General features: G+C 52.0%; 1 protein-coding gene across 15 annotated transcripts in view; it reads right to left on the bottom strand.

Annotated features, from left to right (window-relative positions):
• The window catches only part of MSI2 (musashi RNA binding protein 2), a 238,688-nt gene that overhangs the window by 58,962 nt on the left and 166,525 nt on the right, over positions 1–13,201 (bottom strand). For all 15 annotated transcript variants that reach the window (XR_013941079.1, XM_080562585.1, XM_080562592.1 and 12 more), the window contains one exon: positions 44–126. Coding sequence is in view for 14 of the 15 variants with exons in the window: in XM_080562585.1 (XP_080418711.1) it covers positions 44–126 (83 nt within the window). In the remaining variant the exon portion in view is untranslated. The remainder of the gene's footprint in view (positions 1–43; positions 127–13,201) is intronic.

Raw genomic sequence — 13,201 nt, 5'->3', positions numbered from 1 at the left:
AGACCTCGCTGGCACCGACCCGCGCGTCAGAAAGAGCACTTACCATTTTATTATTGATTTCGTGGAAGTGAATTTCACAGACTTTTTCCACCACGTCTTCATTTTCAAAAGTAACGAACCCAAAACCTGTTCGATAAAGGAATAAAAAGGGGAGGAGGAAAGGAAAATGTTAGTGAAGTCAAACAGCTTTCATTCTAATAAAGCATTACTTGGCCTTCTGGATTTCGGAAAACTTTCACAGAAATACGCACATGTAAATATACCTGCTTTCTACAGGGCTGCTGCCGAGCTCATTACAGGCTAATGGAGGGAAGGAGCATCATCTCAGAGAAAATTAATACGGTTCTGTTACAGCTCTTCCATAGGACTTAATGGAGAATTAAAACCTCCTTATGGATTTTTTGATCCACCCTGAAGAATTTAATGGATAGTTACACCCTGGTTACAAGACGGCTCAGAAACTACAATAAGGCTATATTTTCTTTTACACCTTACGGTTTTTAAGAGCAACCTCTACAAAACCCAATTATATGTCTACGGAACCATATTGATTTTATCTCCTGTTTAATTCCATGGGACTTCTCCATTAGGGCTGACTCATTACATGACCAAAAAAAACCCAAAACCCGTGAGGACAGAAGATGATTCCTCGGTTACCCCTCGCTGCCCCGGCGATGAGGCAGCCACTAACGGTTGCACAGGCACGTGGCAGAGCTTTGTGCCTGGGCCGGCCGAGCGCCGGAGGTGCTCATTTATCCCCTTCTTCCTGAATGACTTCCTCTACTGCCTCGTCAGGACATCCTGAGGCCGCTAAGAAGCCGCTACGTTTGAGGCCTCTGATCTAATCACTCCTCTCCTCTGCGCTGCCGCTTCAAAGGAGCTGCGGATTTGGGCTGGTTTAGGGTTGTTTGAAGCCTGCTGCCCGCCTGTAGCTGTACACGGTTTGCTCTGCTGGCTCCACGCGGCTGCAGATACGCTGCACGGAGGAATCTGGCAGCCCACCACAGCTCTACGCATTAATTCTCCCTGCTCATTTCTTTTTTTTAAAAAGAAATATCAAGCTAACAGAAAAATCTAATGTACTACATTCCTGGCAATGACTTGATGAATAAACATCATCAGTGATTAACCTAATGAAACCTTACAAATGTACCAACAGAATGAGCTTCACCCCCTGACCCGGCCCGGGAGCGGTGCTGGCCCTGCGTGCCGGCAGAGCAGCGTCGCGCCGTGCCACCACCAGCGGAGCCGGGTGCCACCAGCATCCCCGTCACACCATGGCACGGGGCAGGGGTGACCCCAGACCTCGTGCCTGTCCCCACTGCGAGCTGGGCCACCTCGTGCCACCAGCCCCGCTGCTCGGGAGCACAGCGATGGCACCTCATCCCAAACCCGTGCCACAGCGCCGCAGGGTGTGCTCCTGGCCCTGTGTGAAGCCACGAGGCCGAGTCTCTGGACCCTCTCCTTGGGGGAAAAAACCACTAGAAATGGTTTGTAGCTCTCCCCCGAGGTGTACCACGTCGTCTAATGGTGCAACCCGGCTCCCAGAGCTCCGCACTACTTTGCTTTGTGCTGCACGTAGCAGCTCTAAGTGTTTTACCTGACCTAGGTCTTTTATTTGCCTTCCAAGTTACTCCATTTAAATCCACCTTAAGCAGAGCTGCAGTCAGAACTGGAATTTTTGTGGTTAACTGGCTGAGCACAGCACCCCAGGCCGCCCGGCAGCACCTTGTGCTGGCAGGGACCGGGGCTGCGGGCGGCGCGGCCGGACCCGGCTCTGCCCAGCACAGCGAGCGTCCAGCCGGGTCCGCACGTCGTCATTAGCAGCCTCAGCACCACGAGCGTCTTCATCATTAGTAACTCATTAGCGAATTCTGCACTTGAGGATTTCTCCTTCGTCTTCTGTCAGGTCTCGCTGCCAGAATGGAGCCGGGAAGGGGAATTTAGAGGAGATTAGCACTAATATGCAGAGCACCGCCAGAAAGCCCACCGCGGGCATTAGGCGCTCGGACCAGGAAAGAAGTTTCCCATCCTCATCCCACTCCATCTGGCTGAAACACAGGTTTATCAAGAAATTATTTCTCTGATTATATCAGATAGCCTCTCAGCTTTCTTTATTTACAGATTTTATAACAAGAATAAAATAACAGTCCATAGGTGTCAACGCTCATTTGCAGGGTTTTAAACATCCACGCCACTCACACAGGCAAGTAAAAAACAGACTTGAGAGGGTCTGTAAGAAAACCCAGCGGTATCTTTCGTTTGTTCCTCTCCGGACAAGCACAGGAGTAGTGAAAAACACTGATCACCTCCCAGTGCCGCGGTGTGGCCGTGCAATCCCTGCACTTGCTGGACGGGGAAGTAACCAGAGGATTTTAATCTGCACATATACAGGCACTTCAATCCATAGGATGCTGTTCAAGAGATCCTACTGCTCCTTAAATGAGCAACCCCCAAGAGACCATATACCCCAGAGCTAAAAACTTCATAAAACTGACTGGTAACGGGTCCTTCTTTGTTTCACTTTTTAAATATTAGATTACAACTTTCAGTAATTGCACATATAAAAAATATTACTGTATGCATGCCTTATTAGTTAGTGTAATGAATACATGCTCATTTTTAAATTACCAAAACTCTTAGAAACCTTCCTGGACTAAATAGACAATTATTTCTTATGAGAGGTACTAGGAGTCAACAAAAAATGGTCCTTGGAAAGTGTATGAAAAAGATTAACACAAAACAAAGAAGGCTGTTTAAAATGGTGACATAAATAGGATTCCGGTTGTCAAGGAGCACACATTTTAAAATGAAATTATACTGCATCCTTCTGAATGAAGCTATTATTGGAAGCTAACAAGCTCTATTTAAGAGATAAGCATTTAACAGAGTCAAACGGTTTGGTTTTTTTATTCAAATGAATAAAACTGAATATTCATTTGAATAATCTTTTCTGTAAAAGAAAAGACAAAGAAGAGGGGGGAAAAAATAAAATACGAGGCAAACTGATGCCCCCAAATGAGAGGCACCAAGCCAAGAGTGAGCACTAAAGGAAGCTGAGACACGTATTCATGACCTTCAGGTGAAAAAACCCTCCTTTAGCATCTGCTCAAAAAAAAGGAGTCATTTCACTCTATTCAAACGCCAGTTACTGGGCGATGACAGGCGCCGCCAGGATGCGGATCTGCCGGGGAGCCGGCTACTGCGAGCAAGCCTCGCGCGAAGAGCAGGCGCGGGTCGGATCCTGCCTGTGTGCAGAGCTCCTGCTGCCCGCGGAAGCGAAGCTGGGCAGGGAGGGGGCTGCCCGACTGGTCATTTTCACGGGGAAACAGGTACAAGTGTGCGGTGCACAGGGGAGGGCAAAACCTGGGGGAATACGTCTTAGCGCAAAGCGAGACGGTCACAAGCATCCACACAGCCCTGTTCCCCTGCAAACATTTGCAATGTGCCTGCCAACACCAGCCCAGAGGGTTCGTGTCCAGCCACGTGGGACACGTCCCCAGCATGCCTTCGCTACTCCAAAAACCCCCTTTTGGTCCAGAGCCTTGTTCAGCCCGGGAAGATGCCCAGGTCCGTGGGTGGGAGGCTCTGGGCAGAGGAGCCCTGCTGCAGCACTTCCTGCCACAGCACTCCAGAAATGAGAGAAACGCTGCTCAGAGAAAGTGACTGAAACCATAAAAAGATTAAAGCAACTTAAAAAAAATCGGTGGGAGCCATAAATAATATTAAGAAGCAGTACTGAAGATACCAAATGTCAGTGCTCCTGTGTTCTGCATTTTGTTTTTTTCACGCTCGAATCAACTATATTTCACACCTTTGTCGTCACTTGAGAAGTTTTATGTCAACCTCAGTAAAATATAGCTGAGATGACGACACCATTGCTATGAAATATATCTACTTTCTCTTGCTAGTTGGCAGCAGCTTTTCCACAGCCAGGCTTTTATCTGGTGTACAGCAATATATATTACAGCTGCGATTGTACATACTGAGGACGTCACTCAGCAGCAGAATTGCGCGAAAGCAGCTTACCGGTGAAAGGTCTTGCTCTTTCAAGCCCGCACGTACGTTAAAGCGAGCAAAACAAGGTGATCGCATCCTGCGCCAAAAAGGTTAAACCCGGGCTAATGCTGGGGTTGGCCACAGAGGCTGTGACAGACAGACCGGGACCCTGGCCTCAACAGCGTGCCCTGCCCTGGCCTGGGGGCTAGCACCCCTAGCAGCCACCCAACCCAACCCAACCCAACCCAACCCAACCCAACCCAACCCAACCCAACCCAAGCTCCATCACCGCCTGCCAGCCCCATGCCTTTCCCTGAGGCAGGGTGAAGAGAAGAGGTGCACGGACACCTCTGCTTCACGAAGAGACTCCTCAGCCACAGAGACCGGTGCTCTGGTGGACGAACACACTGCAGTGAGCGCTGGAGGAGCCTGTTCCAATTCCCAGGCTGTCTCAGGGTCACCCCGCAATGTGGAGGAGGTCACTTCATCTCATCTGCATCTGCAGGGCTCCCTTTCACCCAAGTTGGGTCTGTATTGTCTCGTTAGACTGCGCGGTCTTCGCAGCTGGGACTGCCTCTTACTGTATTTATAGCATGCCAAAGTATGAGATAGCTCCTTAAAGGGCTCTGGGAAATAAGTAATCACCGAGGCTCTTTTGTGCCTACACAATAATCCGCAAAACCAAGGGAAGTAGACAAGAGCAAGGAGAGGAGAAGGGAAGAGATTTACATGGTTCACATCATACCAATAAGCGACGCTTAAATCTTACTCCTGCTGCTAGGCAAGAATAACCTGGCAGCCGCCTGCTGGCGCGCTCATTACCGCGGGACCAGGCTCCTCTAACGCTCGCAGGACGCCGCCGCGGCCACCTCCTTCTCCAGGCCCCCGGCACCCGGCACGGTGCGAGCACAGCACGGCCCCAGCCCCGGGGCTTGCAGCGGCTGTGCTGAGGGATGTGGATCCCCCGACAGCCCTGCGGAAGCACAGCACTATAATGAGGAAATGTTAGTTCAGGCTGCATTCCCCTTCTGTGTACCTCAGTACCTGATCTTCTCGTTTGTTTCCTTTACGCCTCTCCTTTTCTCCCCTTACTTAAGTGACTTAAGCTTCGAAGCACAGAAACGTCCGGGCCTGCTGAGGCATTATTTATGCACCTGCTTTCTTGTTTATACCAATAGTTTTGGCAGCTGGTCCCGTAAACTGTAATAAAATGCTTTTCAAAAAGAAAAAGGAAAAAAAAAAAAAGAAATGTGACCAGACAAGCCAGGCATAATAATATTAAATCCCATGTCAATTAATTTTTCCTCCTCTTGATAAATGAGCCCCATTCCATCCATTAATAATGAGGGAAGAAACAAGAAAAGTTGACACTAGTTTAATTTATTTTCTCAACTTGCCTGGTCATATTTCTCCCTGTTGCAAAGCTTTCTGGTGCTGCTGGGAATTGCAAGTGGCTCCCACACAGTCGATGCATAGATTGGTGTGAATCAATACAGTTCTGCTTTATTCACACATCCCTTGTAATCAGAAGGGAAAAAGTTACTTAGTAAGCTATCTCGCACCCGGCTGCCAGGCCGCCTCATAATAATAATAACGAACCTGCACAGGAGGGGAGGGGGGCCGGGGAACCCAGGCTGCTAATCACTGCCACCGGAGCCCGTGTTTACAGACAGGCAGAGCAAAGTGAGCAGAGAGGCCGGGACTTTTTAATTGCTCAGACAGGGAAGCAGGGATGGTTCCAGCTTCGTGCTGTCTGGAAGGCAATTCGCAGCCTGGATCAGGGCCCCCCAGGGACAGCCGCTGCTCTGCTCCAAGAGCCAGAACCCAGCCGTCAGGACTCCCAAAACCCGGCCCCGACTTTGCCACCTTCCTACTTTGTGTCCCTGGACAAGTCGCTGGACTCTTCCTTGTGTTCCAGGTCCCGTGTAGCTTCACCTCTGCTTCCGAGTCCCTTCCAGGACGCCTCCATCTGCCATACCGCAGCTCAGCTCGTCACAGCTCACAGCTGTCAGACCAGAGCTGTGGTTCCTCCTTAGCCCTGCTTCCTGCGCCGCACGCACGAAAAGGGGGTTCCTGCTTCCTAGGAAGCAAGTGCCCACGTCCGCAGAGCACAACCACGGCACGCCTCTCTCCTTTCACCTCCTGCTCTCCAGGGAGCCACCGCCAGACCCGAGGCACCGCGCGGAGGCAGCCCCGCTCCCCGCAGAACGAGGCCTCAACCCCAGCATCCCGGGCCCGCACCGGGCAGGGGTGTGCCAGGAGCCAGGAGGGGAAAGAGAAGGTTAACGCCTGCCATCCGGGGCCGCGGCATCAGCCTCATTTCACTGTGAAGTGTGCTCTCTGGCAGCGCTTCTGTGAATGACGCTCATCAAGACAGATGATTAGCCTGCGCACCCAGCCGCTGCTGCTGCGCATCTCGGGGCGGGTGCAGGAAATAGCCAGGTTCTCCCGGCAGACCCAGGCAGGTATTACTGCTGCTTAAAGTGTCAATATATACTCCATGACATGAGAGTAAATTCTCAAAATTAAATCAGCAGACAACCGCCTTAGATCAAAACCTCCACGCAAGGTGCTACCGTTTCAATACCGGCGCGGCAGGAGAGCGAAGAGCTGAGGTCAGCCGCGCAGCTGGATAAAGGGCACCAGCAAGATACTCCTCTGCTTTTGTTCTGGGAAGCTGCAGCGCTCAGGTTCCTCGCTGTCCTCCCACGGCTGCGTGGCATTTGCAAAGGGAGCATCGTTCAAAAAAATAAAAAAAGGAAAAAAGGGGGAAAAAAAAAAAAGAGGGCATCTTAGAACGAGAAGCCACTGCACCACATCGCAGCCTGCCTGTTTGAACAGGCAAAAATCCACCCACACGATTTTGGCAGCGATTATCCCTGAAAGAAGGAAGGAAGAAGGGCAGCCAGAGGGATTTGTCCCGCTCTCCAGCACCCTGCTCTGACCCACGCAGCCCAAGCAGGGCAGCAGGAGACGGGGGGCGGCAGCAGGGATCCGGGGGGGACCCAGGCTGGTGGTGGCTGTGGGCAGCGCCTCGGGGCTGGCTGCGGGCAGGGAACCCCCCTTCCCTTACAGACCGTGCTAATGCAAGCAGTACCTGAACTTCTCGTAATAAATTTTTCATAACAACAAATCTTCATTAAAATTTTATTCTATTAACATTCTGAAATCAAACCAAAGTGCTGAGTACATAATGACTAAAATGCACACTACACAGCAACTTACTAAATGCCAGCTTTATCATATTGTTAATTAACAGAAACCATTAATGCATTCACAGATCATTTAGAAGCATTAACGGTGACCTAAGAAAAATTGCATGTACGTGTGATACACTTATGTCTGTATTTTTTGCATCTGAATTTCCTACGCAGGAGGCCCCAAAGTTTGCTCCCGATTCAGCTTCTCTGTGCTGGAGACACCGCGCCTCAACGGCTGGGTTGAGAATTAGCTCAGGCTCGAGAATTAACGCACCGGGCCGGAAGAGGAGCTACTGCAGGAGGAAGCAATCCCAGGCAACGTTTGCTTTTTTGCCTGTACATAACTCCAGCTCCTCAGCAGCGTCCTGGAGCAGACCCACTCCTGCTCATCACAGCTCCTCACTGCTCCTTTCGTTCCAGGTAAGGATTTTCCAGCTCTCTCACAAGCTGGTGGTATACAAAAATGATGGGAGCGCAGCCGGGCAGGGGAAGCGTGATATAAACTAATGGATTTCTTTTTGCTATCAAAGAAGAAAACCCCAAATACTTGTAAAATCCAATTAATCTGTCTACCGCCAGAACGCCAACCTCATGCTTCAAGGGAACGCTTGCGCCTGTTCCTCAGCCACAGCACCCAGAGCCAGTGACAAACCTGGCGGACTATAACGCAGTTTTCCACCGCGGCAGGGAGCAGCGGGGAGGGCAGCAGGAAGGGCTGCGAGGCCACGGCCGACCCGGCGCCGCTGCCCAGGCCGGGCTCCCCACCGACAGCAGCAGCCACTGCCCGCTGCCTGCCAATTTCATCTGCCTGCCTACGGGCGTCAAATACTCTCTGCCTGTCAATTCTTCCACAGTTTATTACCAAATTTCTAAAATATTACATTTTTTATTATATCCAAATTCACTTTATTGCATTTGACAATACAGATAATCACATACCATATGCTCTAATGTTTTGAAACCAATGCATGTTGACAGCAGTTTTTATTCATGATGCATAATTCTATCTGGGGCTAACAAAGGCGATGCAGCACCGAGCCTGGCGTTGAGGTTTTGTTGTTGGGGGGATTTCTTTTTTCCATTTCCTTTTCTTCATTTTAACAACACATTTACATTACTGGGAGAAAAGATGTTTTGCTTTTGGTTGAATAGGAAATTGGCTGAAAAGATGGGCTTATCAAAGAGATGTCCTCAAAATATTAATAACTGGCGGGGGTTGGTTATTACAATTACTTGCATTTGAAGCTTGTTGCTAATGGGGTTAGGGAAGCATGACAGCTCATCTCTGAGCGAGGACAGGGCTGCCGTGGTATGGCAGGTCCCAGGCTGGTGTCTCTGCTCCCGCACAACTGCTGCTCATCTATCAGCCCTGCTCAGGAGAGGGTGGGAAGGTACACGCACAGCTCAGGTGTGCTCACTTTCTACTGCTCCTGCGAGGTGCTCGGGTACCCCATCACGCAAGGAGAGGAGCAGGGGAAAGGAAGCACCAGGGGAAACTTCCCCGGTGCTGCCTGCATGGCTCCATGTCCCCAGCACCCGGATTAGGGGCTGTGCCAGGGCTGGCAGTGAGCAGCGCCGTGGCTGCCCTGCCTCCCGCCAAGCCATGATGTGGCTTTGAAAATGGCTCCATCCTTTAATCCCCTGCCCTCGCCAAGCAGCCTGTACATGAATCACACAGAAGGGTTCAGCTGAGACGCTCCTTAAACGGCTGGGACCGGCTCTGACGTGCTGACCCAGGGGATTCACCAGGGCAGGGACAAGAAGCGAGCCGCAGCCGAGGTGGAGCAGCAGCTCCTGTCACACCGCAGCACGAAGAGGTGGCACGAGTCCTGCCTGCAGCTCTGCTCCCCGGCAGGCCGCTACAGACCAGGCACAAGTGGTGGCCTCCCTGGTGCTGAGGAGCCCTGGAGCTGTCAAGGGCAGCGAGCTCACTGCAGAAAGCAGCGGTGTTTCCTCCGCGCTCGAGCGCTGAGCACCGCCATCGGCCAGCCCAAAATGCCACTGCGTCCGCAGCTACAGGCACAGTTGTCCTCAGGCACTCTATTTATTGTGGCACAAAAACTGCTTCCATTTAAAGCAACTTTGCTACTGAGACAGAAAGCGGCCATGTGCACACGTTGGGCACACGTGTATTCGTCCCTGAGGAGCAGAGGCAGACGCTGCTTCCCCTGCCTCGTCCCGCTGCACCGACACGCTGCGCGACGCGGAGCAGTGTTACGGGCAGCAGCCTCCCACGGTGCTCAGCCATTACGAATGAGTGACATGGCAATATCATACCCGATTAACTCTTTTCAAGGTAAAAAGACCTAAAATCACTTGAAGATAGCAGGCACCAAGAGCAGAGCTGAAACGCAGCCGCATCAAGCACAGGAGCTGCCCACTGCGCTCACCGGCAGCCGCCCATGACAAGTTTTTGAAGCCTCTCGCCCCCCCGGTCTCCACGGTGTCTCGTGGCAATAAGCGCCACAGTTTACCCGTGTCTTACATGACAAAAAGACGCCCTTGAGCTTGTGCTAAACTTGTGGCCTGGTAATTCTGCTTGGTGTCCTTAGCTCATGCGCACTGAGACAGGACGATCCATCCCATATGCCTTTCTCACGCCATTCATGACTCACACAGTTCTATCACAAAAATCATGTTTATGAAGTGCTCTGAAAAGGAACAACAGAAGCACAAAGTACGATTAACAGGAAGCAATAAGCTCTTGTAATCTTTTTGTCAGAGAACCACAGTTAGGCTCGAACACCAGCCCAGCACCGTACAAAATCCCTGTTTGACTCCAAGGCGGACGTCAAGCGAAGAGCGTTTCCCGCACACCTGCGTTTCTACACGTGCTCACGCCTCCGTGGCCTCCGTTCCTATCGTTTCTTTCTTCTCTTCCTTGAGTCGATGCTGAGGAAGAGCACGACAGGCTAGGAAAGTCACTCGTCCCCTTCCCTGCCCGCACACATCCCCGCCTCCGCGAGCGGCCACCGAGAGCGAACGCTCGGCTCCTCGCCAGGCTGCTCAACAGCTGCGAGCGAAAGCCCAGGCAAACCCCAACTCCCAGCCACAGCGCTCGGGCGATGGATTCAACAACTTGAAAGATGGCAACGCTGCGCAAACCAAACAGGATGCTATGTCTAAATTAAGCTGTAATGACCTGCTCTGAGGTCTTTATTAGTCAGGTAATGATCATTTAAGAGGAGGTTACTATCTTGAGCCAAGGGCACCTAATACCATTACTGAACTTGTTAAAACCTGCCAAGCAAGTCATTATTTCTAACATTATTTCTTCTTCTCTTAACACAGCTTTCTACCTTTATCCTTGTGGTGCTCGGCTGTAAATCACAGGCGGCGGCGATCGCGCAGCCACCTCCTTCCCGAGGAGGCTGAATTCAGCTCCTGCTGGCCACAAGCAGGCTGAACACGAGACAAACAGCCCGTAAGGGTAACGGGCATGCCTTGAGAAACCCCAGCCGACTTCAGAAGGCCCACGGGGACACATGGCTGCACAGAGCCAACAATTCACTGAATGCTTTCCAGAGCCAAGAGCTATCCGGTAGCAAGGCTGCGGCGAGGCCGGGGCAGACCCGCTCGTGACTTTGACAAGGAGAAGGTTTCACCCTACAGGGAGAAGAAGAAGGGGCTGAGATGGCTCCACCGGGGGCTGCCCCATCCAGAGCCTGCAGGAGAGCCTGGGGGAAGGCCCATGGGCAGGGCAGAGGCAAATGGGAGAGCTGAGACCTCACAGCCTGCCACAGGAGGACCGGGGATGAGAAAGGACGAATGGCTCGAGGTGAGCTGGCAGCCGAAGGAAGGAGGCAGAGCTCTGGCAGGTCTCCTGACACGTCATGCTGCTCCTCTGCAAGACTGTGCGAGTGCCTTACCGTCATTACGAACCGCCACAAAACGCGCCCCAGGGCCAGTTGTCACCGCTTATGAGCCAACACCGCGAGCCTCCCGCGCCTCCCACGCCTCCCGCAGAGCAAACACGTCCCTGCCAGGAGCGCAGGCTGTACCCGGCCGCGCCACCACCTGGGTTCCCCCAGAAAACCTCGTGCCCCCGGCCCTCAGACCACCGGGACGGCCGCTCCCAGAGACTCAAACCAACGCGGACGGATTCGGGCAGCAGTGTCACCGCATTTGTGACGCTGCTCGATGCAAACCCAGCCCAGACGCACCCAGCAGGCCCAAGGGAAGCGAAGGCATCAGCTGCGGCTCCTCGTGCTGTGCCTTGCTTTCACGTAACTCAGGCCTGCTTCTCTTCAGCAGGGATTTAGTCATTTACTTAAAGCAGCAATTTTGCATTCCACCTTGACGGGGGATACTTCTGGCCACCATCTAAGCATTTTCCTACTTGCCCCAGTAATGTCCTCCAGGAAAACAGTAGTTAATCCCCTACAGCCCCCTCACCATCCTTTAGTCTTACAGAGGCTCATGTAAGGGGAAGAAAGAAAATGGGGAGGTGGGGGTGAATAAAACAGAGCAAGCGTGCAGCTACTCGGCACTGTTAGCAAAAAACGTGACGGTGGGAGAAGCCCTTCTGCCAGCCGGGCACAGGGCAGGGTCCTGCAGGGCGAGCCCTGCGCCCAGCGGCACCGCAGAGCCCCCGAGGATGCCCCGGGAAGGTTTGGGCGGGCAGGGACGAGGTCCCCCCTCCCCAGGGCCGTCACAGCGGGTGCGGCGCACGGATGCCGGTGACCCCGTCCGTGAAGGAATGAAGGCAGCTGCATCTTACAGTAACCCGGCGTGGACAATATTATGAATGACACGAGCAAGCTGCCAGCTCAGGAACTCATTACTGTCAAGGTACAACATGGCTGTCTGCCAGGCCCCCAGCTTTCACACTCGCTATGCCAGAACATCCACACACAATTTAATTGCATTATAATTTCAAAAGTGCTTTTCAAACTGGAAAAAGGCATTCACTGATTAACCAGCGAAGAGCAAAATTGTTTATGAAATTGAATACAAAAAGCTACAGAAATGTAATTGGGTCGTTCTAGCACCTAATTTTCAAGCCATTTTCCCACTTATTTAATCACGAGATACAAAAGGAACTAGTGAATTGACTTCATACTAATTAGATTACTCCCCGCGATACTCCAGGCCCATATTCCAACTGGTTGATAGTGCTGTTTGAAAATGAAACAAAAAATGTAGCAACAGCTTGTCGGGGGCCATAACGCATTTGTTTCCCATCAACCCTGTCTTACAGGAGGGCCATAAAACCCAGGCCAAATTCCCCCTAATCTGCCATAGCCAGTCACCCAGAAACCTCTAACTTTCCTGTAAAGGAATGAGAAACGATTGCCAGACTATTACGGCTGCTCCCTCACGCGCGGCCACGTCGGGTCGGTGAGTCCCGGCGCGCCGTGCTCGCGGCAGGCCCAAGAGCAGAGTCGTGCCCTCGGCCGGCACCGGGAGGCAGCGAGGGCACCACGGGTGCTGGAGCAGAACAGGTCACCCAAGCCTGGACACGAGGATTTGGCCTGCAGCTGGTCCCCCCGTTGCCGCAGTCCCGTGCACATCGCCCAGGAGGGCAGGAGCTGACGGACGCACAGGGTCCGCTGAATGAACCCCACTGCACCCGGGGCGCCGGCCACCGATTCGGGATATCCACGCACCCGGGAATTCCCAACAAGCTAGCAGGAACTGCAGCTGGTTTATTTCATTTTAAACCAGGTCACTAAGTTAAGCAGCAGCGCTTCGCTGAGCTGCCCCCTTCAGCTTACTGAAGGGCGGCACTTCTGGAACAGGCAGCAGCACACACACGCGCCCTCTCCCAGCTTATGGCAGCAGAAGTTTTCTTCAAGCTGCCCAAGACCCACTCGGTACCCGATACAATCTGCTCTCAGCTTTTTCACTAATTTTAGATTTTATTAGGTGCAACATAATTGATTATATAATCAAATGTAGAACGTACATTATCAAGATATTGTAGCACTTCACAGGCCATTTAATCAGCATATCTGGGGCTGTGCCAAAATGAATTAGCTTGCATTAAATTTCAAGTACAT

Source organism: Anser brachyrhynchus, assembly GCF_964034855.1.
Source record: "Anser brachyrhynchus genome assembly, chromosome: 20".
Lineage (NCBI taxonomy): Eukaryota > Metazoa > Chordata > Aves > Anseriformes > Anatidae > Anser > Anser brachyrhynchus.
The sequence above is the reverse complement of the archived record's forward strand: the minus strand, read 5'-3'. Positions and strand labels throughout refer to the sequence as shown.